General features: G+C 42.6%; 3 protein-coding genes across 5 annotated transcripts; 2 read left to right on the top strand and 1 right to left on the bottom strand.

The window, feature by feature from the left end:
* The first annotated feature begins 3,375 nt into the window (after positions 1 to 3,375).
* LOC138627786 (fMet-Leu-Phe receptor-like) lies at positions 3,376 to 8,229 on the top strand. Its single transcript, XM_069710361.1, has 3 exons — positions 3,376 to 3,444; positions 5,535 to 5,721; positions 6,491 to 8,229. Exons 2-3 carry the CDS (start codon positions 5,542 to 5,544, stop codon positions 7,379 to 7,381), a joined length of 1,071 nt encoding a protein of 356 aa, XP_069566462.1. The 5' UTR covers positions 3,376 to 3,444; positions 5,535 to 5,541; the 3' UTR covers positions 7,382 to 8,229.
* Positions 8,230 to 9,812: 1,583 nt separating this feature from the next.
* LOC138627772 (zinc transporter Slc39a7-like) lies at positions 9,813 to 15,682 on the bottom strand. 3 transcript variants are annotated; one of them, XR_011311412.1, is made up of 9 exons: positions 15,535 to 15,682; positions 14,424 to 14,863; positions 13,096 to 13,264; positions 12,628 to 12,714; positions 12,373 to 12,489; positions 12,081 to 12,185; positions 11,568 to 11,764; positions 10,703 to 11,033; positions 9,813 to 10,040 (listed from the first exon to the last, which is right to left on the bottom strand). XR_011311412.1 is itself a non-coding variant. In XM_069710340.1 (8 exons), the coding sequence occupies exons 1-8, from the start codon at positions 15,665 to 15,667 to the stop codon at positions 10,779 to 10,781; spliced, it is 1,503 nt and encodes a 500-aa protein (XP_069566441.1). In that variant the 5' UTR covers positions 15,668 to 15,682; the 3' UTR covers positions 9,813 to 10,778. The 3 variants fall into 3 exon arrangements, 2 of the variants coding, with proteins under 2 accessions (XP_069566441.1, XP_069566442.1); XM_069710340.1 differs by having other exon boundaries at positions 9,813 to 11,033; XM_069710341.1 differs by having other exon boundaries at positions 9,813 to 11,033; positions 15,559 to 15,682.
* A 2,280-nt stretch (positions 15,683 to 17,962) lies between these two features.
* On the top strand, positions 17,963 to 21,347 carry LOC138627773 (major histocompatibility complex class I-related gene protein-like). Its single transcript, XM_069710342.1, has 9 exons — positions 17,963 to 18,069; positions 18,229 to 18,492; positions 18,610 to 18,888; positions 18,992 to 19,300; positions 19,684 to 19,800; positions 19,997 to 20,029; positions 20,655 to 20,750; positions 21,011 to 21,034; positions 21,131 to 21,347. Exons 1-9 carry the CDS (start codon positions 17,976 to 17,978, stop codon positions 21,190 to 21,192), a joined length of 1,278 nt encoding a protein of 425 aa, XP_069566443.1. The 5' UTR covers positions 17,963 to 17,975; the 3' UTR covers positions 21,193 to 21,347.
* Positions 21,348 to 24,741: the final 3,394 nt, after the last annotated feature.

Genomic DNA, 24,741 nt, shown 5'->3' with positions numbered 1-24,741 from the left:
ACTAGAGTGCAGCACGAGCATGTGGGTCAGATGTTGAGGAAGCACACTGACAGCCCAACACAAGTGATTTATTACAGTCCTATAACATTACTTTAACAATCATAATTAATTACATACCAAACACCAACATTCACGATATACTGATGATGCTATATTATTGATGTGACTCTAAATTAAACTTCTAAACCACACTACTTTTTAAGCTATATTCAGGTGGCTTTCAAATATCAATGGATCTACCTCGATTTACTTAGATAAATTACTTAGATATTAAAATATACTGAAAGGTTCAAAACATAATAACACACATGCAGAGAACTGCAAACTTTCCCCACTTACGTATTTAGAGAAAAATCTGAAACGCAGCACTTTTTCTTTAAACACTTCTGCTTGTGCAATGGTCAAACATTGGTCATGACCTTTTGCAACATCACAATGTCATGAACCCCGTTTAGAGCGAGCCGATTGGCCGAGGTGACGGCAAAAGAAGGAACTGATTTTACATGGAAACATTCCTCCAGGCAGTGAAAGGAAGGAGGAAAGAATAATCAAAGAGGTTAATGAAATCTGAATGAATGGGTGACACATTGTGTGCTGTTGGGCTTTGAATGAACTGTTGTTGTTTTTTTTTTTTTTAAAGGAACTTCCAGAACTTTATGTACATTTATGCTGAAGAAATTTAACCAACAATGCAATTTAAAAAATATGATTATGATGCAACAGCAGAACTTACTTCTCTGGTGTAACTTCGCTGCATGTTATATTTTGCTGTGAATAAAAAAAAAATGGCATGAACAACGAATGCAGGTCAAAAAACCATTGTTTCAATTCTATTTTCAGAACATGCCACTTCCTTTTTTTTTTTTTACCTCAACTCCTGTTCTCAAATATTTTTTTTACTTTGATTGATTATTTATAATTACCGTTTTGTGTTTTACAGCTTTAATTGTATCTCATCAGATTGATAGTTTTATGTCAGATGTCTTTTTGAGGTAATAGAAATCCTTTTAAATCCTTTTCATCCTGCATGTGAATGCTTGTCAACTTCTTTTTCCCCGACCCCAACCATGTGATCTTGCAAAAAAGTTTCATTTTCTTGTAAAAGGCTCAAAACATTCAGTAGGTTTGATTTTCTTCCACTACAGGAAAATGTGTAACTTTCACACCCAGATAGCCCAAAGCGTGTCTATTTCACGTTTTGCTGTGATGCCGACTGAACTGCTCTTCCTTCCAGGGAAAGACTCTCCCACCCTCGACCTGACTACGACCTTGGACAACTCTGTTATCCCGACCCTGACTGCCAGGAACCTCAGAGACACTCGACAGTCAACTCTCTCTTACTGTCAACATCACTGCAACAACACGTTCCTGTAGATACATGCTGCACAACATCAGGAGAATACGTCCTCTTCTCACTCAGAAGGTGGTGCAGGTTCTGGTCCAGGCTCTGGTCCAGGATCTGGTCCAGGTTCTGGACCAGGTTCTGGTCATCTCACATCTAGACTACTGTAACTCCCTCCTGGCAGGTCTACCTGTTAGTACCATCCGAACCTCTGCAGCTCATCCAGAATGCAGCAGCTCAACTGGTCTTTAACCTCCCGAGATTCACTCCCACTACTCCGCTCCTCCTCCTCCTCCTCCTCTTCCTCCTGCTCCTCCTCTGCTCCCTTCACTGGTTACCAGTAGCTTCCCGCATCCATTTCCAAACATAGGTACTTGCGTACCGTGCTGTGAACAGATCCGGTCCAGTCTACATCCAGGACATGGTCCAACCTTACATCCCAACCTGTTCACTCCGCTCCTCCTCCTCCTCCTCTACATCCAGGACATGGTCCAACCTTACATCCCAACCTGTTCACTCCGCTCCTCCTGCTCCTCCTCTACATCCAGGACATGGTCCAACCTTACATCCCAACCTGTTCACTCCGCTCCTCCTCCTCCTCCTCCTCCTCTACATCCAGGACATGGTCCAACCTTACATCCCAACCTGTTCACTCCGCTCCTCCTCCTCCTCCTCTACATCCAGGACATGGTCCAACCTTTCATCCCAACCTGTTCACTCCGCTCTTCCTCCTCCTCCTCCTCCTCTACATCCAGGACATGGTCCAACCTTTCATCCCAACCTGTTCACTCCGCTCTTCCTCCTCCTCCTCCTCCTCCTCTACATCCAGGACATGGTCCAACCTTACATCCCAACCTGTTCACTCCGCTCTTCCTCCTCCTCCTCCTCCTCCTCTACATCCAGGACATGGTCCAACCTTACATCCCAACCTGTTCACTCCGCTCCTCCTCCTCCTCCTCCTCCTCTACATCCAGGACATGGTCCAACCTTACATCCCAACCCGCTCCCTCCGCTCTGCTTCTACCAATCGGCTTGTTTCTCCTCACTGAGCTAAACACTCTACAAAATCACGACTGTTTGCTGTCCCGGCTCCTAAATGGTGAATGAGTTCCCCACCGACATCAGGACATCAGAAACTCTGAACATCTTCCACCACAAACTAAAAACACACCTCTTCAGACTTTATCTTGAACAGCAGAACTTTAGTAGAACTTAAAATAGAACTTACTGACAGAACTTTGTAGTTTGGCTTTCTTGAAGAAATTGTATTTCCTTGATTCCTGTTGTTCTGGTTTTGTACCCTCATGGTTGAAATGAACTTATTGTAAGTCGCTTTGGATAAAAGCATCAGCTAAATGTAATGTAATGTAATATCGGGTTGCTCACAAAGCTGGTTCTTTTTCAATATAATGGTACTCTTACAATTATTATTGTGTTGTTTTTTCATTACTACTTCAGAGTAGTCGAGTTGCATCAGCAGCTCAGCCACTGTTTTGTGGTCTATTAAATGTTTTCTTTACTTTTCTCCGCCAAAGAGGACCCTGTATCCTGAAAACAGCGGAGAACAAAAAAGGAAGCTTCAATTTAAGTTAAATCACTTCTGCTTTCAAAGGAAGGGGTTTAATAAGTAAACTCCAAAAACAAAGAGCAAAGCTCCACTTGGACAAATTTCTCCCGGTGGAATAAAGTTATCTGCTGTCATAAACACTCGGCCCTCTTTGAACAAATCTGATTGGTCGAGGAGACTGAGGAGGAAAGTGTGATTACCAAGTCGGCCATTCACTCCCGGTTTTTATGCATCTGTGTTTGCGTGTGTGACAAAGTGTGTTCAGCTGTGTGAGAAAAAGAGAAGTAGGAACACAGAAAGAAAGATGAAGCCAGACGACACAGAGAGACAGAGGAAGTGAGTGTGTGATAGAGAAAGAGAGAGAGAGGACACAAAACACACAATGAAAAAACTTGAAGTACCAAATAGGGAGGGGGGGGGTGGAGGAGATGTAGAGGGGTGGAGGGCGCACCAGAGGATGAGTCTTCACATGTGTCTCTGATTGCTGAGACCGAAGGACTCAACCAGCTCGGTGACATCAGTGAAACATCTGCAGGTAAGAAATCAGGACATTTTCTGATTCTGATTACACATTCAGTCACCATTTCAAACACTCAATAATTAAAACAAAATAAACATGTGTTTGGTGCCTGATGGAAATCATTATTGTTTAATTGAGTTAAAGGTCAATGTGGCCTGAAAGGGTGAAACTGACCAAATAAACCAAAGTAGAGCACCACTAATGTTTTTTTTTTATCTTTCTGATATTATTAGCATTATTACATTACATTTAATTTAGCTGACGCTTTTATCCAAAGCGACTTACAATAAGCATCAACTATCAGAGTGTGAAACAGGATTGCTAAGACTGAAACTGACCATTTTAGTTTGTAGGATGTGAGTAAACATTACCACATAACTCAAATCAAAAAGCAGTTCGTTGCTTCTTTTTTTTTACCGAAAGCTACTCAGAGTGAAATGTGTTGTTTGTTGCTGTGAAAAAGGTTCAGATAGTTTCATTGCAGGACATCTTTGTGGGGTTCAGGTTATTTTCCATCTCCACACCTACAAACACTGCTCAGTTATTTTTTGGTGAACTGGTCATTATGCAGATTTTTACTTTTTCGTTTGCTAATTCTTTGACTTAAACAGTGATTGTATATTTGCATTGGTCGAACTGGCTAAGAGTGGGAAAGTTTAATATCTTTAACCCTCGTGTTGTCCTCGGGTCAAAATGACCCGCAGCTGTGTTCTATTTTATTTCTATATTTCTATATTTTTTGGGCTCATTGGTCATCATTCTTTAAAGAAACCCTCACAGCCTCCTCGTCACCAATGATCCCAAAAAATATGAAAATAAAATAGAACTTGGTTGAACACAGCTGCGGGTCATTTTGACCCGAGGACAACAGGAGGGTTAAAGCTAGTTTTTGTCATGTTGAATCAGATTGGTTGCCACAGCAGTGAAGATGAGATGCATCTCACAGCGTTTTCAGGTTTTTAAGAGCTGAAACCATTTGTGATCATTTTTGAGCAGCAGTGGCTTGTAAACATTTATTTCCTTTCACATCTTCCATCTCAGACTTTTTTGAGCTTTTTATGTCTTCATAGTTTAGACCTGGGCTGAACTTACAGTATTTCATTCATTTTCTTAGTGGAATTCTTTTTTAGGGCATGGTTGGGAAGCCCGGTGTGATGCCAAAGCATGTAATACACCTGCTCGTCCACTAGAGGATAACGTGGCGGTGTGACAGTTGGCCTCGCCTCAGCGTGAAAAGCGTGAAATGCGACATAACACGCGTCAAAGAGCAGATTTTTTTTTTACCCAGGAGACGAAGGTGCAGGTTCACAAGAAAACAATATGGTTTTCTTTTAACACATTTTTTTCTAAACCCTCATCGGGTAACCACATAGTTTTGTTTGCCTAAAAATAACCACCTCAGCCTTCACATATTCTCAGTCACTGACTCAGTTGAATACAGCTGACTCGTCGACATAATGCACGTCACAGTTTATTGAGAAACAACGCATATTTCTTTATTACTTATTAAGGCTTGTGATCAAAATTTTCTTCTTTTTTTTTTCTTGCATGCTGTAAAGTATTTTAAAAGAAGAGGTTGGAATTTTTTTTAATAAAATGAAAGTAAAACAGGAAGTTACCCAAACCTGCACTGCAATAATGCACTTATTAACCAGCCTCTAACACAGAGAGTCTTTGGTTGACCAACATGCAGCATCCTCTCTGCTGACCTAGAAAACTAAAGAAAACAGGAAGGAAATACAAACTTTATCGGTGATCCACAGCCTGCACATGAATAATGAAGAAGTGAAATAGGTCATATGTTAACAAACAAATGGGATGTTTTATGACAGTGTTGATATTCTGTCTGATAGTAAAAGAGAAACTAAGCATTCACCTTTGACTTTAAATGAAGCAAAATTTCCAACAGATGTGACTGAACTAAAACAAAAATATTTGGTTCTTCAGGTTCTACAAAAATAAATGAAACTGTTCAACTGTATTTTAAAATAGCTTTAACTTAACCCACTTTGAACCCCATATATCAGGTCATCTTGTTGTGTTTTCCTACTCACTGTCTGTTAGAAACTTACATTTAGATTAGTTTTGTATTCTTTCTTTTCCAGCCACACGATGTCTCTTAACGCCTCTATGCCCGCCCTCGCACTCAAGTCTTCCAAGAACGACCAGGCGACGACGGTGGACGTCGACGCCATCATGGACAACGTCAGCATCGTCCTCTACACGATGACCGTGGTGCTCGGCATCACGGGGAACTCCATGGTGATCTGGGTGGCTGGATTCAAGCTCAAGGTGGATACGCTGCGTGTGCGAAGTGTTTCAAACACTGTCTGAGAGGAGCCGAGAAAAGTGTGTCACAATTATTATAAACTACAGCAAAGCAGCTTTTAGGAGCTGGAACATTTGTCCTCGACCCTCCGTTGCCCCAGTAACCTACAGACTGGATATAAAAGTGTTCGGAGCTTCCGGGTCTGAAAAATGAGGCAGATACAGAAGTGTCTTAAGCTGCAATACCACCGAGTGCCACTAGAGGTCGGCTCCAAAAAACCTCCATAGACTCCCATTCAACTTCTCATGAAATACAAAGTCAATACATTTTTTCTAAGAGTCATTATGGTGTTCTACGGGTGGGAGGCGTGTCTATTTGATTGACAGGCCTGTGGTGCAAACAGGTTTCTGCTTTCGGTGGGCGGGGCATAGTGTCCTCAGGTTTCCAATCAGATTGGTGAGATTCACTTGTGGATCCAAAAGCAAAAGATGGCTACGTCCGAAATCCAAACTGGAGGCTTTATAACGGCAGTTTACAAACCAATGTGTGATGTCACTTGTTGAAGCATGTTTGACATGTGGTATCTTTGGTAAGGGATGATTGGACGGCAGCTGTTTGGAACTGGGGATTGACAAATGGTCAATCAATGATGTCCAAGATAAATTCTGTTTGCACGACCGGCTAACTTTCAGACCTTCGTGTAAATGTCTCACATTTCTCTTCCTTTCCTTTCGTCCCGCGCTCCTTTATTATCCCTTCCTTTCTTTTCTTTTCCTTCGTCTTCCTCCTCAGCCGAAGGTCACCAACGTGTGGCTGGTGAACCTGGCGATAGCCGACCTGATCTTCTGCTTCACGCGAGTCTTCTCCCTCACCAAGAAGCTCTTTTTCAACCACTGGCCCTTCGGCGTCTTCCTCTGCAAGTTCAACGGCTTCTTCAAGTACGCCAACATGTTCTGCTCCGTGTTCCTGCTGGCCGTGATCAGCCTGGACCGGGTGCTCTGCGTGTGGCGGCCCGTCTTCACGAAGCGGCGACGCACCCTGCGGGCCGCGACGGTGGTGGCGGTCTGCGTCTGGACCTTGGCGGTCCTCTTCAGCACCCCCTACTTCGTCTACCGCCAGGTCTACCTGGGCAAGAACAACCTGAGCAAGTGTTCTCTGGACGTGAAGGAGGCGGCCATGGGGGACAACAGCGCCAAATCTGCGCTCTACTCCATCCGCTTCCTGTGCGGCTTCATGCTGCCCTTCATGGTCATCCTCGTCTGCTACATCCTGGCCGGGCTCGGGATCCGACGGACCCGCCTGTCGGGGAAGTCCCGCCCGCTGCGTATACTGGCCTCGCTGGTCGTGGCGTTCTTCCTGTGCTGGGCGCCTTACCACTGCCTCCTGCTGGTGAAGATGGTGGACAGCAAGAACCCGGTGGTGAAAATCTGGCACCCTATAGCGTCGGGCTTCGCCTACTTCAACAGCTGCGTGAACCCGCTGCTGTACTTCTGCATGGGGCTGGACGTGAGGGGCCGCTTCAGGCAGAGTCTGATGGGCGTGTACCAGAGAGCTCTGGCGGACGACGTGGACGGACAGACGACTCAGTCCAACGAGCGCTCTCTGGACGACAGCACCGGGTCCAAACACAGCAACGCGGCGGCGGGACGGAGTCAGACAGCAGTGGATGTGGCGACAGTTTAAGTCTCTCCAAGCGATCCTCGGGTCGAGGCCGGAGAGTTACTCGCTTTTGAGCGACGCGTTGCGTTGACGGCCGTTTGCGTCGTGAACGTTATGCTTGTACTCGACGTGTTACCGGAGGTCACTATTAGAAAACAGGCCACAGACAATAAATATGGGAAAAGGTTATTTCCTTCTACATTTATGTCAGAACGATGTGAAGGTTGTAACCTGCTCCAGATGCATTTTCTATCACGATCATTTCACTAGTAACAACTATTTTTGTTTTTATATTTAGTTGTGTTCGGATCAAACAGCGTTGCAGTTGTGAGCAGGAACTTTTGATGCAAATAAAGAACATACAGTCATCATCATAACTGTCTGCTCATTGTTTGTCTTTTAAATAAGATTTATCCACAAAACTGAGCTCCTTAATGCAGAAAAAAAATTCCGTTGGATTCCTGCAAAGAACATAAAATAAGATGATGACTTGTGCGCAATAGATAATCTCTATCAATCATTTGTATATGATGGGTTAAAGACATAAAAATCCACTAATGTGATCCTTTAAGAACTAATATGATCCTCGTTTTAGTTGTTTAAAGCACCAGCTGTCAGTTATTTCTTTCCTCGACTGCAATAAATTTGTATAAGTGCGTTAAAAAAAACAAAGCTGGGTCTTTAAATGCTTTTTGTAAATATGTATTCAATGTGCCTTTTGCTCAACGTGTCTTCAATACTTTTACATAATGTTTGTCCAAACGGCTGATCGTACACTGAAGGGACTGACTGGATAAACGTTCTCAACACCGACGTGATGATAAACTGAGTTGAGATTCAGATTTTCCTGTGTGTGTGTGTGTGTGTGTGTGTGTGTGTGTGTGTGTGTGTGTGTGTGTGTGTGTGTGTGTGTGTGTGTGTGTGTGTGTGTGTTTTTGTGCATGTGATTAAAGTCAGAATAAGAAGTGGAAGTGTGGCGAGTCTGGAGGAATCGGAACAAAAACAAATAAAAAAAAAAAACAGAGGAAGTGAGATTACAACAAGGAAAGCCACAAATAACTTCCAAATGGTGACTCAAGTGGTGTTGTGTGTGCAGAGGTCACCCTGACTGTGGATGAATTGAAAGCATCCAGTTCTTTTTAAACACTTGGCTCGTTTGAGTGTTTTTGCTTTCACACCATCAGAAATGCTTGAAAAGGTTTTGTCTGCCGTGTGTGTGTGTAACTGGACTCAGACTAAACATGCTGATGGAAAATGAAATTTAGCAAAGCTGGTGAACTATAATTGATCCCCATAAAACACAGCTGTTTTTGTTTGCTCTGCAGATTCCTCACACACCAGCGGATACCTGTTTATACAGCGAGTTCATATGAACTCAGTGTCCTTCAGGGTTTATGACATTTCTGTTGTGCTGCAGCAGCGACGCCTTGACTTGCAGCGTCCTGTGATGAGAGGTAATAAGCTTTGTTCGGTTCCTTTGTTCTTGGTTGTAAATTCCTGTTACATAAAAAATATTTTGTAAATACTACGCTTTTAAGACCAAAGTGTAACGTGACAATAAAGACTTTCAAACCGTTCCTGGTGTCGACGCAACGCTGCAACACATTTAGCAGGGATCATGACAACGCCACGACATGATCAGACCTCCAGCCTGCAGGAGTCTGGTCGTCATGGAGATTCAGCTCACCTGCTCCACTGCGAGGTTTCCACCTTGTCTGGTTTTATTTAATGAGCACAGGGGGATTTTAAAGTTTATCTACAGATGATCTGAGGTCTGTTTTGTCCAGCCTGGATTGTTCAGGATCAAATTAACCATTTTGGAAAATTAAGTTTAGTCTCTGCAAGTAATTCGACATGTTTTGCTTTGTGTTGCACACATATTTAGTATTTTTCTTTGGGGTGGAGAGCGATATCGTCCTTCGTCCTTTTTGTTTGTGTTTTAGGTTGAATTTGATCAACTTTCTAATTAATGAGGGATTATTTTCAGATGGACCTCCAGAAAACTAATAAGAAGGAGTGACTTTAGATAACAACAGAAAATATCTAGCTATCTATGTAAAAAGAAAACAGTAATTGCTTCGATAATAAGTTTAAAAAAAAATAGTAAGTAACTAGAAGTAAGTACACACCCCTGTATTTTGTGTATTTTTCTGTATCTTTAAAAAGCAGTTAAAAGCTGAATCCATTGTGGTCTTGATGTCTTGGTGTAATACCCGGAGACGTCACTAGATGGCGCAGAGCTCTCCGGAGGCACGTGACACCCGTTGGGAGACGAGCTGCTAAAACAATTTCAGGTTGGGTTGATATTTCCTCAAAATGACACCCGTGTACCCTCAGAGATAAGAGTGCAGTAAGTCGTCAGGGATAACGTGTTTTGAAACTCGCCCTCCGTCTGCCTCCAGGTCTCCGTTACCCATTAAAACACAAGGCAAAAGTAACGAGTAAAGAAGCCCACTTACATTTCAGTGATTTTAATTATTTGGAAAAGTAATTCATTACATTACTAGTTAACGCATAACACGTTAATGTCTGAATGATACGTATCGACATGACATGTTTGTTTTTTTCCCGTGCGACCCGTCTGCCGTTAATCTTTCCCAGGACCCGTTAACGGCCTTCCAGACACGTCAAGCACTTAACAGAGTGCAATGTGAGCGTAAGCCGGATACCACTTTGATCACATCTGCAAAAAAAAACAAAAAAAAAAGCAATAACATTTATTTTCAACTGTGTGGAATGTAAAAATATCAGCATTCAGTTTCAAAACTAAAAAGAAGTTCGACTCGTTGAAAACAACGCATCCAGACCGTCGCTTTTCTCCGACCTCAAACGTAGAAGCAGCCATTTGTTAAATGATAAAAATAAAAAATAAAAATTGGTGTTATGGCTGGAAATGTTATTTAATTTAAGCCACTTTTGGAGGGAACTTGTTGTCAGTTGGAGCCGCAGCTGGATGGTCCATGAAGTGAATGCGGCGTGGGAAGTTTGTGGCCGGTGCACAGAGGGACTCCACCTCCTGACCCTGACGGAGGCCTCCCAACTTCTCCATTCATTTCTTTTTTTCTTTCTTTCAGTCTCTGTTGCTGAACAGTTGTTGTGTTTTTAAAGAAGTTGACACTTTTCCACAAAAAAAAAGTTAAAAAAAAAAAAAAAATCAGGGATGTGCCCGTGAATTGTTAAAAAAAACAACAAAAAAAACACAAATCAACAAAAATCACGTTCTCCATCAATTGGTGGTGTTTGTCCGGAAATACACCGCAATAAAAAACAAAAAAAACAACACCGCTGGCAAAAATAATCCATTTGTACTCTACTTAAAAATCGCCTTTTTTTTTTTTTTTTAACCTTTAACCTTTGACCTCTGCTCTCCGGTCTCCCCCGTCTCACGCTGTAGGAAGTTTCCCGGCCGGCCTGCAGCGTCTCACTCGTACTCTGCGATCAGCACCATCATGCCGACTCCGAACAGCAGGGCCAGGATCTCCATCAGAGACTGACTGAAACTGGAGCGGCCCGCCAGCAGTTCTGGGAGCACCGTTACCGTGGCGATGTAAACGAAACCACCAGCGGTGAAGGGCAAGATCCAGGCGGTCGCCGTGGCGCCCACGCCCTCGGCCAATAGGGAGCAAGCTGTTCCGGCCAGCGCTCCCAGCGCCGTCAGCAGCTGTAGACACATGGCCTGAAGGCAAAGAGGAAGAGGGTCAGTAAAATAGTCGTGTCAATATTTATATTCATGTAAACAAATCTGTAATGTGGAAAAAGTGAACCGTTTGAAGGATTTTTATAAATGATACAATTACTATAACAGAGATGAAAGAATAGTGTTTGAATTATTCAGAAGTTTTATTTTAGATTTAGAAAGTTAACTTTGTGCAGAATATATTACCCTCTAATGAAATGTATTTGGGCAACTCTGCTTTAGGTCGTCGTCTAACGACCAAACTCACCACGAGAAGATGTGTTGGGATTTTACTATTTTGACAGACTGGACACACTGCAATTCAGCAATGACAGTTTTAATTCCTGTTTAGTTGCTGGACTTTCTGTTATGTAATGCTCTGTTAAGCTGTAATTTTACATGTCGGTTTCACTTCAATAGGTTTATTCTGTGCGCTGAATGTAAAGCCGTCACATTTAGCTCTTTTTAAAGTTCCTCCTTGTGATATATATGGATGCTTTACTCTTTGTACTCGCAGTCCGAGTAGTCATCTACCTTCTTCTTGGTGCAGCCAGACTGAACAAGGATGGCAAAGTCTCCGATCTCGTGCGGGACCTCGTGCAGCAGGATGGTGACGGTGGTGACGGCGCCCACTGCTGGACCGACCAGGAAGGACGCTCCGATCGCCAGGCCGTCGGTGAAGTTGTGCGTGAAGTCAGCGGCCAGATTCAGGTAACCGGACACCTTGATGTCTGGGTCGGTCGAGCAAATATACAATAAATAGTTAAGACCTTAAATAAACTGTAAACACAGTTTTGTGACAGCCTTCATCGAGGATACACGGTTTCTGTACACATCTAAAACATGTAGGTGTATATTTTAGATAAATCAGTTTCTGTTAGTTAATTATTAATGAATTAATTAAGTCTTCAGTTTGGTCAGTGCGACTGATCTTTTGTTTGTTTTTTTGCTCTGTCACCACTGCAGCTCAATAACTGACCACTAGATGGAGCTGCTAAGTTTATAATGTGAGCAGTCAGAGGTCTGTAATAAAAGTACTCTCTTCACCTGTGCTCTTTTTCTCCTCTTTCTTTGGCGCCTTCCCGTCTTTGCTTTTTTTCTTCTTCGTATCCTTTTCTTCCTCTCCGTCACTGTCCTTTTCTTTGGGAGCAGCTGAAAATGTTACACAGAATAAAGAGATTACAAGTAGATTACAGATTGTAAAAAAAAAAAAAAAAAAAAAAAATGTTTAACAATAATTTTGGTCATTAATTCAAAAAAATATAAATAAACATTTGCTGCAGATGATTGTTTCCATCTTCTGTCAGGACTGTCAGAGGGAGTTTCTCCGCCAGCGTACCATGCGAGTGTCCGTGTCCTCCCTTCACCAGACGCACAAACTTTTCTACAACCAGGAAGGCGATGATCCCGCCGAGAACCCACAGCCCCACCGACATCATGTGACCGTGGGCAGCTCCTGAGCAGGTAGAGAACAGAGAGGCGGATAGTATTCAGCTATGTTGTAAAAAGGTTACCCTATGGAAGTAGATGTTGGCTTTCGTCAATTTCTTTGGCGGAGAAAGGGAACCAGAGAAAGAAGGTAACTGCCGTTTACCGTGGGAGTGACCGTGCTCATTGGACTCCTCGCTTTCATGTGCGTGTCCATGATCTTCATCTCCATCTCCGTGATGGGAGTGTGGCTCTGTGCAGGAGAAATACGTCGGATATTAAACATTGAGAAGATAAACTGCTTGCTGCTCATGTTTCAGTTGATTTTAGAAACCTGAACGTTCAAAAGTACAGAGAAGCTGAGCTGCTGCAAAGTCAAAACAGGTTTGAATGAATGTATTGAGTGTTAAACTCAGAAGTCTGGTCGAGAAGGGCAAACAAACTCTGTTGGTGAGTCTCCACACAGTGAAAGCAAGCTACAAGAAAACAACTTTATGCTTCTTAGATTTCCTTTCACCCCGTGAGTGAAATAAAAATGCAGCACCTCAATATTACTATTGGCTGCTCAGGATATCCAGAAGTTTAGAGTCAAGAAAACAGTGAAAAAGAGACGGCTCTGATCTTAACGACCTACCCAGAGCGTGCGGTATGAGGTGGAGGAAGGCGTCGCCCAGCAGCCCGCCGGAGGCGAAGCTCAGCAGCACCTTGAGCAGGTTCTTGTGCTGGTCGCTGTTGGACTGAACCGGGATCAGAAACAGGATGAGGAAAGGAGCGGCGCTGATCAGCAAGGTGGCGCCGATCGCCTGCAGACAGCGACGGAGGGAAAGTTGGGTTTTTTATATATGCTTTGTACTCCTGCAGGGAGAAAATGTTCTAACGGGAGAAGGACATGCAAATCTCTGTGGAGGCTCATTTTGGGGGAAAAAAGGTGCTTTGATTTGTAAACTCAGATCTGACATTAATTAATAGAATTAACTGTTGTATGAAGCCCACTCATGAGAGAATAAGAGGATAAATTGCTAGATATGGTGTTGACAAAGGAAACTAAAGATCACTTAATAATCCTTACAAGCAAATAATGAGCCACATGTCGTGTTGCTCCACGCCTCGTCTTCACCGGCTACATGAAGGACATCAGCATCTATCTTCATCAAGATCTACAGTGCATCTGTTCAGACCAAAGCACTGCGGCACACAAAAGCCTTTCGGAAACCTTCTGGAACGACGCTTGATCATGAAATTACACGTATAAAGTGGAGGAAGGAAAAGTAAAGAAGAACAGCATGCATCAGTTATAGAGCTCAACCTGCTGGAAAACAGCCAAACTGCTTCAGAGGGTCCAAATCTTGGTAATACAGTACGACCGAGTGACCGAGGACCAACTCCAGCTGGACGTGTTCGGTGGTGTCGTATGTGGTCGGTCTGTGAGGCGCTCGAGTCGCAGACAACTTTAAATAAGAACAAGTGAAACTCCCTGAAAGTTTCCCGGTCAGTTACAGGATGTACAAAACTTTCTTCTTGCTTATTTTTTGCCCACTTCAGCACTTAAAACACAGAAGTGATACTTTCTCTTTTGTCCTAAACTGGCAGATTTTTTTTTGTTGCATGACGCCCAGTTCGAGTTCATCTCCTGAACGCTGCCATCAAAACTCAACTCTGGTGCCATTTTGAATTACTTTCTGGTTTTTTTTTGTTTACAATTTGCACTGATCAGGAGAAGCACTCCTTATTTAGTTGTATTTCTATACAACTCTGATAATACAGACTGAATCTACGATGCAGTCAGGTACTATTACACCAAACTGTGCTCCACTGTTCACGAGGACAAAATCAACACGAACATGTGCTGATGCCCATGTGAACTTCTTACCGAACTCTTGCCACGATTGATATGAGACGATAAACACCTTACATTTCAAACTATGCCCTCCTCCTCTCCTCCTCCTCCTCCCATGACCTCACCTGTGTCCAGAGCTCCACCGTGTCCCTCTTCACTCTCTCCTCTCCGTGTGCGTGTCCATGTCCGCTCTCCTCTTTGTGGACTCGAACAACATCCTCATGATGAGCGTGTCCGTGATCGTGTCCGTGATCGTGTCCGTGTCCGTGATCGTGTCCGTGATCGTGTCCGTGATCGTGTCCGTGATGCTCCTCTTCGTGCTGACCGACGTTGGCCTCGGCGCTCCACTTGCTCGCTCCGTGGAACATCTTCACCTGGTCGGCGTGAGCGCGGTGATCGTCTTCTCCGTGGGCGTGGCCGTGGTGATGGTGGCCGTGGTGATGGTGGCCGTGTCCATGGTCGCCGTGGGAATGGCTGTGAGCGGAGGCCGAATGAGAGGCGAACAGCAGTGCAGCGGAGGTGGCCAGTGTCAGTGCCAGCAGACGTAGGCAGCCCATATTATCACCTGAATAAAAACATCAAGACTCACTTTGATTAAACTCTGTGGTCTGGTTTTCTTTTTTTGCATCGATACCAAAATATTACAATTGAGCTGACGGAGATCCTTTTGCACAATTGTTTTCACAAAAAAAAAAAAAAAAAAAAAAATCTGGATGAAACGAACATAAATGTCACATTTTGGGGTCATTAAGAGAGAACCAGTCAAACCTTAAACTCTGTAATAAAGGCACAGACTCGTGTCTGTTTCGTGTCCTCCAGCTGTTCTCCCACAGATGAACCAGGAAACATCCACTCAGCGGCTCCCTGTTGGAGCTGCAGTGGTCTGGTGATGTGCGCACGCAGCATTGATAACGATGGATCTCTTTTTCCATCCGACTTTAAGTGAGCTGTCTTTCACCTCTTTGTTTACCGACGGCGGCTTGACAACATCGGCTGCGGATGTTAAAAGCTTCTGGTCTCTATGGTTCTCTCAGAAAGGCTCTAATCTCACAGTAAACAGTGAAAGCGGGACAAACAAACAAACAAACAAACAAACAGCCACCGATCGGTTTAGAGAGCGTGCTCGCCGGCTAGCTAGCTGGCTAGTAAACAACCGGCTCGCACGAAGCTGCAGCAGAAACAACGTCAGTAAAAATAAAATGAAATGAAATAAAATAAATGTTGGTTCATTCTCACCAGATAGTGTTTGTCTACCCCCACCTGTTGGGCCACTGGATACCTCTCCGTCCCGGGTGCTGCTGCTAGCTGTGGCGGAGACGTGGCGCTTGCTCAAGTCAACTCGTCGAAGTCTCGCGAGGCCGCGTCCCATTCCGGAGTCTGCCTCCTTCCGTGTTCCCTCGTCGTCCCCACCGAGATGGGAAAGAGACGTAAAACAAATGCATTGGGTGGTCTTAGTCGTATTTGAGTGTATTTTAGAGCTGATGAACTGATGCAAAATACGATTTTTTATTTTTTTAATGATGTGAAAAAGGCCGAAGGGAGATGTCGAGGTCTCAACAGGAATATCGCGAGAATGTGAACGCTGCCTTTGCTGACGGGAGGAATCTGGAGAACAGGATGCAGGTCCGCCTGTCCCCGTGCGTGAAGCTGTAAAGTAGGAAATACACACATAAACGTGTACATGCAGCCTGGTTTACATCTTCAGGAGGGGGGGGGGGGTCACACAAAACTATATTTGAACAACAGCTTCACACTAAACTATTCTCTGTATAGCCTATTTGTCAATTTAGTAGAGACATGACATATTCAGCTACATTAAATTGAGTGAATTGGTCCGATGTCTCTCCATGTGGTTTACACCTTCCTGGAATAACTAGAATTAAATTGTAATTCACTGTTTGTACTCTGGGTGTCGCTGTGGTAACATCTAGGGCTCAGGTATGCAGGTGGGTTAGGTTGGGGTTAGGTTAGGTTAGATTGGGGTTAGGTTAGGTTAGGTTGGGGTTAGGTTATTTTGGGGTTAGGTTAGGTTATGTTAGGTTAGGTTGGGGTTAGGTTAGGTTAGATTGGGGTTAGGTTAGGTTAGGTTGGGGTTAGGTTAGGTTAGATTGGGGTTAGGTTATGTTAGGTTGGGGTTAGGTTAGGTTAGATTGGGGTTAGGTTAGGTTGGGGTTAGGTTAGGTTAGATTGGGGTTAGGTTAGGTTAGGTTAAGTTAGGTTGGGGTTAGGTTAGGTTAGGTTAGGTTAGGTTAGGTTAGGTTAGGTAGTTACTTTATTAATCCCCGAGGGGAATTTTTTTCCGCTACAGCAGCATACAGAAGCAATAAGATAATAATAGAATAATAGAAAAGCAATAAAATAGCAGTAAAAAATATAAAATATAAAATGCACAGTATATACAGTACAGTATATATCTATATATATTAGGACTGGGTATGACGTCACTGTTGTTGTCAGGTGCTTGATCCATCCGGAAGAACAAAGGACGTTTGATCACTAGGTTAAATAATCAGTCTGTAAAATGTGATTTCTGAAATGTGACCCCGACTACAGTCTGCTTCTTGTAAGATGTCAGAAGACGAGCAGGTTGGAAATCACGGGTTTGATCTTCGTGTTGTATTTTTAAAGCTCGTTAAAATATCCGTTATGTCAAATCTTCATCTGAAAAAGTGAAAGCTGTCAAATAGATTTCGCTGTCAACATTCATGTACTTCTGTAGTATTGTGTGTACAGTGTGTACAGTGTGTGTACAGTGTCCAGTGTGTCTGGACTTCTGTTGTTTGTCTACCAGGGCTACTCACAGGTGTATTAACCTGAAACAAAAGCCAGAGGCTTCCTGTGAACCGGACAGCTGTTGGCAACGGTAACTGGCAGTACACACAAAAAAAAACCAAAAATAAAAACAGACACACACCCGGTGTTCTCCCTCCCAGACTCGGTGATGTCACAGTCTTTGCTGTGATTCATGCTCTGTATTACAGTAACTGAATTTCCTCTCAAGCACAAACACTCCTACTTGAATGTAACTCCGCCAAACCACGTCCATGTGAGATGACGCAAAGACATGAAAGGTGACCTTATTCCTAACACTTCACACTTGTCAGCTCTGTAAAACAAACTGTCCAGATGCCAGCTGGCGGTAATGACGCACTGTCGGAATGTTATTTAATTATTTAATCATACATTTATTTATTTCATACTTTTTTTTATTAAAAAAAATATTTTTTTTAATTTAAAAAAAAAAAGTTTAAAATTTTTTTTTTTTTTAATTTAAAATTCTTTTTTAAAAATTCTTTTAATTTTTTTTTTTAAAGTTTAAAAAAAATAATTTACAAATTAACTCACGTTAATTTATGATTGTTTTGGGTCTTTGGGACTAAATAGAAGAGATTCCGTCATATCCTGGAATGTACCATGTACGATGCCTGGGGGGGGGAGTCTGTACTCTTCGGTATATTTTTTTAGACATTACGTCAACTTTCAGTAAACATTTAAACATCATATTACACAAATACATATTGTACTGGAACACAAAAGTGTTACCTTATAGTATTTGGTCATTTTAGTACCCCTCGCGTTAACTTATGATTGTTTTGGGACTAAATAGGAGAGATTCCGTCATATCCTGGAATGTACCATGTACCCTGCTCAGAGAGGGGTGAGACCGAGAATCAGAGATGGCCGTTTGCATGTTGTCGCTGCTTGCAAAACAAACTCGATTTAAGTTACTTATCGTCGTGTTCGCTTCCGTTTATCACGTCGTGTCTCCGGGTAAGACCCGTTTTTTAATTTCTTCCTTCGAAACGGTGTTAAACGGTGTTTTTGAACCAAAAAAAAAAAGGGTATTTTATGTGTTGAAATGGAATAAATATTGCATTATTATTCATTTTGTAGTCTACACTAAATAACGTGTTTGTTTTTTTTCTGCAGTGAAACACTCCCTGAAGTTCTCCTGCACCGGATCGTCTGGAGTTGCAGATCTTCCTGAGTTTGTTGGCGTCCTGACGGCGGATGGGACGGAGATGGTGAAATGCAACAGCAGCCTCAAGACGGCCGAACCAGAACCCACCTTGATAAAGGAGTTCTTGGAAGAAAACCCTGAGCACATGCAAAGTTACACTCGACAGTGTCGTGATAGTCTGACCTTCTTCAGAAAGTTATATGATTTGACGGCGGGTCAAAGCCAAACTGAAGGTGTATTCATGTTTTCATCACTCACTTTTTTTTTTTTTTTGTGGCTTTGAGCATTATTTGATATTCGTGAATATTGTGACTCTGATTATCGAATCTATTTCTACTCTTCTTTCTCAGGTGTCCACATTTTTCAGAGGATTTACGGCTGCGAATGGGACGATGAGACCGAAGAGGCCGATGCTTTTGATAAGTTTGGTTATAACGGAGAAGATTTCGTAGCATTCAACCAAACGGCAGAGACGTGGTCCTTCTCGACGCCGCAGGGGGAAGCCGCCGCACGAGAGTGGAACCGTGACAAATCCAGAACACATTTCTCGAGGCATTACTTAAGCCAAGTGTGTGTTGACTGGCTCCAGAAGTACCTGGACTATGGGAGGAGCTTACTGCAGAGAAGAGGTAGAACTACAAGACCTGATGTAGTTTTATGATAAAGGAGGTCCAGTAACAATACAATGAATATACACTTTCTGTACAGAGATATTATTTTGTATCTCTGCAGAGCTCCCCGCACTGTTTCTCCTCCAGAAGACTTCCCTCTCTCCAGTCACCTGCCACGCTACAGGTTTCTACCCCGGCAGCAGAGCCGTGATGTTCTGGAGGAAAGACGGAAAGCAGCTTCGTGAGGAGGACGTGGAACCCCGACAGATCCTCCCCAACGGAAACGGGACCTTCCAGATGCGTGTTGTCCTAAAACCCTCGTCGGACACGTCAGAAGACTGGACGAGGTACGACTGTGTGTTTCGTCTCTCTGGCGTCAACGACGACGTCGTCACCAGATTGGACAAATCCCAGATCAAGACCAACGCAGGTGAGAGTGGAGCTGGAAGTGATGGAGTTATTTCACTCTAACGGGCCGCCAGTGGTTTTCTATGTGCTGGATCGAACACACAGTTTAGCTTGATATAGACTTTTTATTGATTGTTTATCTGTAAACAGATATTTAGATGATGTGGAGTTATTTTGATATATACAGCCCCGGTTCCACAAAAAAAAAAAAACACCAGGACATGATTTAAACATGATTTGCAAATCATCACATGTTTGTACGTGTACATTGTTGTTTCGACAGCTTCCCAACTTTTTGGGAAACGGGATTGTATTTACATATTCTATAATATTATACTTTATATTGTATTTATATATGTATATATATATATACCTTGAAGATTGACGGATGTGCTGTCATTCCAGATCACCTCGTCTGCACCCGTCTGGACGTGACCAACCACTGCTTCATCGCTTTAGTGATTTGTCATAGCGCTGTGGCGCTCATTTTTCTCGCATTCACCATGCGCAAAACCCATAAAGGTGAGGAGGCGTCCTGATTGGACGTTTTCAGTTTTAAAATTCAGCTAAACGAGCTTTTGTTCGTGGTGTGCCTCACGGAGCGCCGTGCATTTCACTCTCTGAAGCCAAACCATGTTTTGCTCCATTGCGCAGTGTTATCGCTTTTTATGTTTTATTTTTAATCGTAAGGATTAACATGATGTTTCTATTTTAATAGATCCAAACGACACGAACAGTCAACGGAGACACAGTAAGTTACTTTCATCGGAAACAATTTACTGGTTGTTCTTTGTTGTGAACATGTCAGTCCTCCACATACTATGTAAAGTTAAGAAAAACCATGTGAAGGATTTTTGTTTTAAATAATAAAAAAAAAGGTTTCAAAATAATTAATACATAGTGAGTAAATAGATTATAAAATGAACTTTGAATAAACAACAGGAAAATGTGAATAACTTGATGACATACTTAAGTGAGTAAATAAGAATATTGAACTAATTGACATATTTATATTTCTTAGTTATTTGTTCACAAAAAATACTGCAGTAACAAATAATCTGGCTTTGTGCTCATGCCAGGTCTGTAATAATGCAAAATATTAAAAAAAGGAAATAAATGCTGAATAAACTTGGCTCGAATACTTTGATCACAACTGGCATTTTAAAAAGCCTGAACTCAGTTTTCTCATTAAGGATGTGAAGAAGGAATTACATGTGCAGCCAGTATATCTTTAAAAGAGCATGATATGAAGCTGGGCAGGAACATAACATGTCGGACCTTTATAAACATATAGTTAACAACAAGATGAATGTGTTTCTGAATGGATGAATGGATTTATAGATCTGATTGTGTTTTAACCTGCTTTGTTTGTACAGATCGCCTGATCCTCATCGGTGTATGGGTTGTTGTTCCCGTCCTCCTCGCTTTCAACATATCCCTTTACTTAACCTTCCTTAACAACAGGAACAGTGGTGAGAGACCACAATTAAAGATTTCACTCATTTGCTTTTTTTTTTTTTTAAGGAATATACTTCACTGAAAATATTTTGCGTATCAAACAATCATCATCTTGAAAGGTGTCGCTGAATATTTTTTTTTTATGGCAAAATCTGATGGCAACCAGTACACAGTATACTGCTGATAGTGATGGGAAAAGCAAATAAAACAAAAGAGTGGGTGACACATTTACAACTGTGACACTTAATATTTTTTCTCTCGTTTGTTTTGACAGAGTTTGACATCAGCATTCCAACTGGTAGGTAGCTGATCCAACTTAAAGACGACCAAAGGCTTCCTACATGTTGGTTTTGTGTCTGTTTGTGTGAAGTAATCGTTTCATTCCTCTCTGCAGATATGCAGAAATGGATGGAGCTGTCACAAGGAACACCGTGGAGACCTTCCTACAAAATATAGACCAAGAAAAAAAAGACGCCGGAAGATTCAAAGATCGGCATTTTTATGCCTCGGCGGCATCAATTGTAAGACTTCCAATTTGGCACAAATATTCAGTTGGACTCAATGATTAACTGTTTAGAGTTTGGGTTCATACCAACGTCTAGTAAGATCAAAAATGACGAGGTTACGTGATTTTAAATTCAAAAGGTCAAAAGTCAACTCGACTGTTACATCCTCAGTGTTCTGCCATTTTCCGTCCATTATTCCGCACAATTACTGAGGAAGAGGAGCGGAGGCTGTGATCACATTTGGTCAGATACTGAATGTGCAACACTAATCTTGGATGTCCACCTTGAATTGGTGCCGATCGTATCGATCTGCTGTCTGTGAAGCATCCACATTTGAAGTTTTTTTAATTATTTTTTTTAGCTTCTTTGCATCAACTGAAGCACAAGTCTGCCGTCATGGCAACAACAGATTTATTGGAGCAATTCCTTCAAACGTGGATTTAAGCAGTAACGGAAATCTTTAAGAAAAGAAATAGAAATAGCAGCAGAGAACGTCAATCTGGTGTGATTGAGTGTTGATCATAACGTGTAAATAAAAGTCTTTATATTATGAAGGAGACATTTGGATATTCTGTTTCTGTAAGTTTTTCAATATGAGGAGATTGTAATGATGCCTCTGTGGAGATAAACATAAACGTGTCTGTGAACCTGTGCAGAGAAACGTGTTCTGGGTCACACACACACTTCCTGAATTTCAACAGTGTGTGTTTTGTACCTGGCTTTCCTGCTGGAGGACAACAACAACAACAACAACAAAAAAGGCACCGAGTCATTCAGATCCATGTTCAGTCAAGAGAAACCTTAAGTGGCCAGATTTATGTAAAAGCATTCCTTTTTTTTTTTAGTACGCTTTTATGTAAATGATTGTTTTCATGTTTATCTGGGTGATTTATATATTCACCAGTTGAATTTATTTCTGAGGGAAACTGAACTAACATGAACGGCAACGCTGGATAACAACCTGAAATTAAACCTTGGAAAAAAAAATGTCTGGTTCCAAACATGTTGCAGATATTGAATATATGACAATAGTAATGTTAATGAAAGAAATGAGACAGTTTCATGGCCCATTTTGCAAAATATTTCATTTTTTAAAATACACTTCAGGCTGTTGTCCAACGTTGGACAAACGGATGAAATTCCAAAATCTCTTAGTGCCAGAAACTTTTCCCACACTGGTCACAGACGTGATGCTTTTGTTTTGGTTTCTCCCGAGTGGACACGCTGAGGACTTTTCAAATTTCCCCCACACAGTTTACAGTGGCGTGGTTTCTCCTCCACGGCGTGGTTTCTCCTCCACGGCGTGGTTTCTCCTGCACGGCGTGGCGTGGTTTCTCTCCAGAATTAAACAGCAATGTGATGATTACTCTGCATAAATCACAGTTTTTAATTTTTGTGTTTGTATTTTTTTTTTAATGTAATTTTAAATATTTTTTACTGGAACCTGAAGATGTATTTTTGGAGCTGCAACTCCAGGTTGGTTACATTTGAGATATTTCACACATGTCCTGCACACGGAGGCTCAGAGTGTCTTTTTCTATGTTTCCACTAGAGAGCAACAGAAGTCAGACATTTGTCAGCTGAGAGAATTCCCCACAGACAAGAATATTTCCACACCTCCAACTTTTCAAAGGGGTTTCAAAGATTTGTGTAAAAGCCTGTTTTCTGCGGCTGATCAGATAAATCCTTAATCCATTTTTAATTGTAGGCAGTTGATGGCTTTACCACTTCCTCTTCAAGTTCCCACACTCACATCAATGATATGTAGTTTATCATACAAGTACAGAACATTTGATTCTCGGAACAGAATTTGTTAAATTGGGGAAAAAGTTAATGATTTAAATTTGAAAGCTGAATTTTTTTGATATATGAAATGGGAACCTGTCTCAACCAGACAAGCTACACCAAACACATACTGAAGGTTTTTCAGTGGAGGAGCAGAACTGTAAAGACAAAATCTTATCACAGTATTGATCACGTCAAAAAACTAGAATTACCAACCAGTCAAGTTGACATCAGTGTTTAACCAGACTCATATCGTGAAGACTTCGGAGGAATTGAAACGATCCAGAGATCTTTCCAATCATCACAGTTTAAAGATGGACACCCAAAATTAGTGTCACAGATTCAGGATCCAATCAAATGTGAAACGTGGTCCCAATCTTCCCTTCTGTTCCTCAGTTATGGTGCTGAATAATGGACAGAAAAGTGAGGTTACATTGACCCTTGACCACCAAAACCTAATCGGCTCATTATTGTGTGAAAATGAATGTTTGTGCCAAATTTGAAAAATAAATGCCTCAATGTCCCCTTTTAGGTTTTGCGTTGACAAAAAATGGGAACAGTGAAGCTGGATCTTTGGGAAATCCCATTTTTAGAGAAGTGATGCCGAGCTTGAAGTCCCGACTGTGTCCGAGGCCTCCTTCAGAAACTTCTTCCTGATGTGAGACGGGAAGTTAAAGAAATCAAAATGGATGCGTGCTGCTGCAGACTGGACGTACTTTACGCCTCGAGTGTGTCACCATGTTGCAACCGCTGCTTGAGTCTGTTGAGCTGATGAGGAACTGGGTTCTTCTCCCTCGTACAACGTACATGTGGCTTTCTAGGTTGGGTACTATCAATGATTGTTGCAGTTACTGTTGAACCCAGCATGCTTTTGCAATGAATTAATGCAAATGTGTCTGATTCGGCACAAAAATCCGAAGTTTTACACTCGATATTTTAGCTTTTGGTTGAGTCTCAGCCTCGTTCAGTTCACTGAGCTGCTTAACTGCACGCTGAACTATTTTATTTAATAGTAGTTCTTCGGTCTAAAGCGAAACGCAGCCCAAGACAATTAGTTTTTTTTCTGTTTCATGCTTTGAGCAACAACTTCTTCACAGGAAAGACAGATGTCAGACGCACTCCCAGACAGACAGACATTTGAATCAATCAATATCCTTGTCATTGAGTAAAGTCTACTTCAAGTTCACACGTTCTCCGGGGCGTCTGCAGCCGGCTGCTCATTTTGTCCGGGGGAACTCCGCTGACCCCTGAGCCACCGCTCGGGATTGTCCCGATGCAAATGAGGAGGGGGAACCAATTCATCGTAGCACAATTCGATTAGACATCTGCATATTGAGCATCTGCACCCCACGAAAATCTGCCAATACCTACCCACCATCCCCCTTCGCCTCCCCCCCGCTGGCCCACCACGGGGGTAGCGCCCCACGACCCCGGGGGCAGCCTATGTCCCTGCTCCCCAACCCACTCCCCCCCACCCATCCCCCAACCACCCTCCCCCACCCCTCCGTCTCTCCCTCCCGTCCCCTCCTGACCCTGTCAGGCCCGGCTACAATACCTGACCCCGCCCCAGAGACGGGCCGATTGGAGTTCAAGGTAAACGGCCCTTTCTCTGCGTCCGTCTGCGGGCCGCCCTGCCCCGGCCCCGACCCGGCCCGACCCGGCCCAACCAGACCCCTGTCCAATAATCACATGCACCGCTCTTTTTTTTGTCTAC

The sequence above is a fragment of the Brachyistius frenatus genome, unplaced genomic scaffold (genome assembly GCF_029030835.1).
Source record: "Brachyistius frenatus isolate BFR_SWC_R1_liver_20210118 unplaced genomic scaffold, ASM2903083v1 Contig_91, whole genome shotgun sequence".
Classification (NCBI taxonomy): Eukaryota; Metazoa; Chordata; class Actinopteri; family Embiotocidae; genus Brachyistius; species Brachyistius frenatus.
Note: the sequence above shows the minus strand (reverse complement) of the source record. Positions and strands in the feature narration are given on the sequence as shown.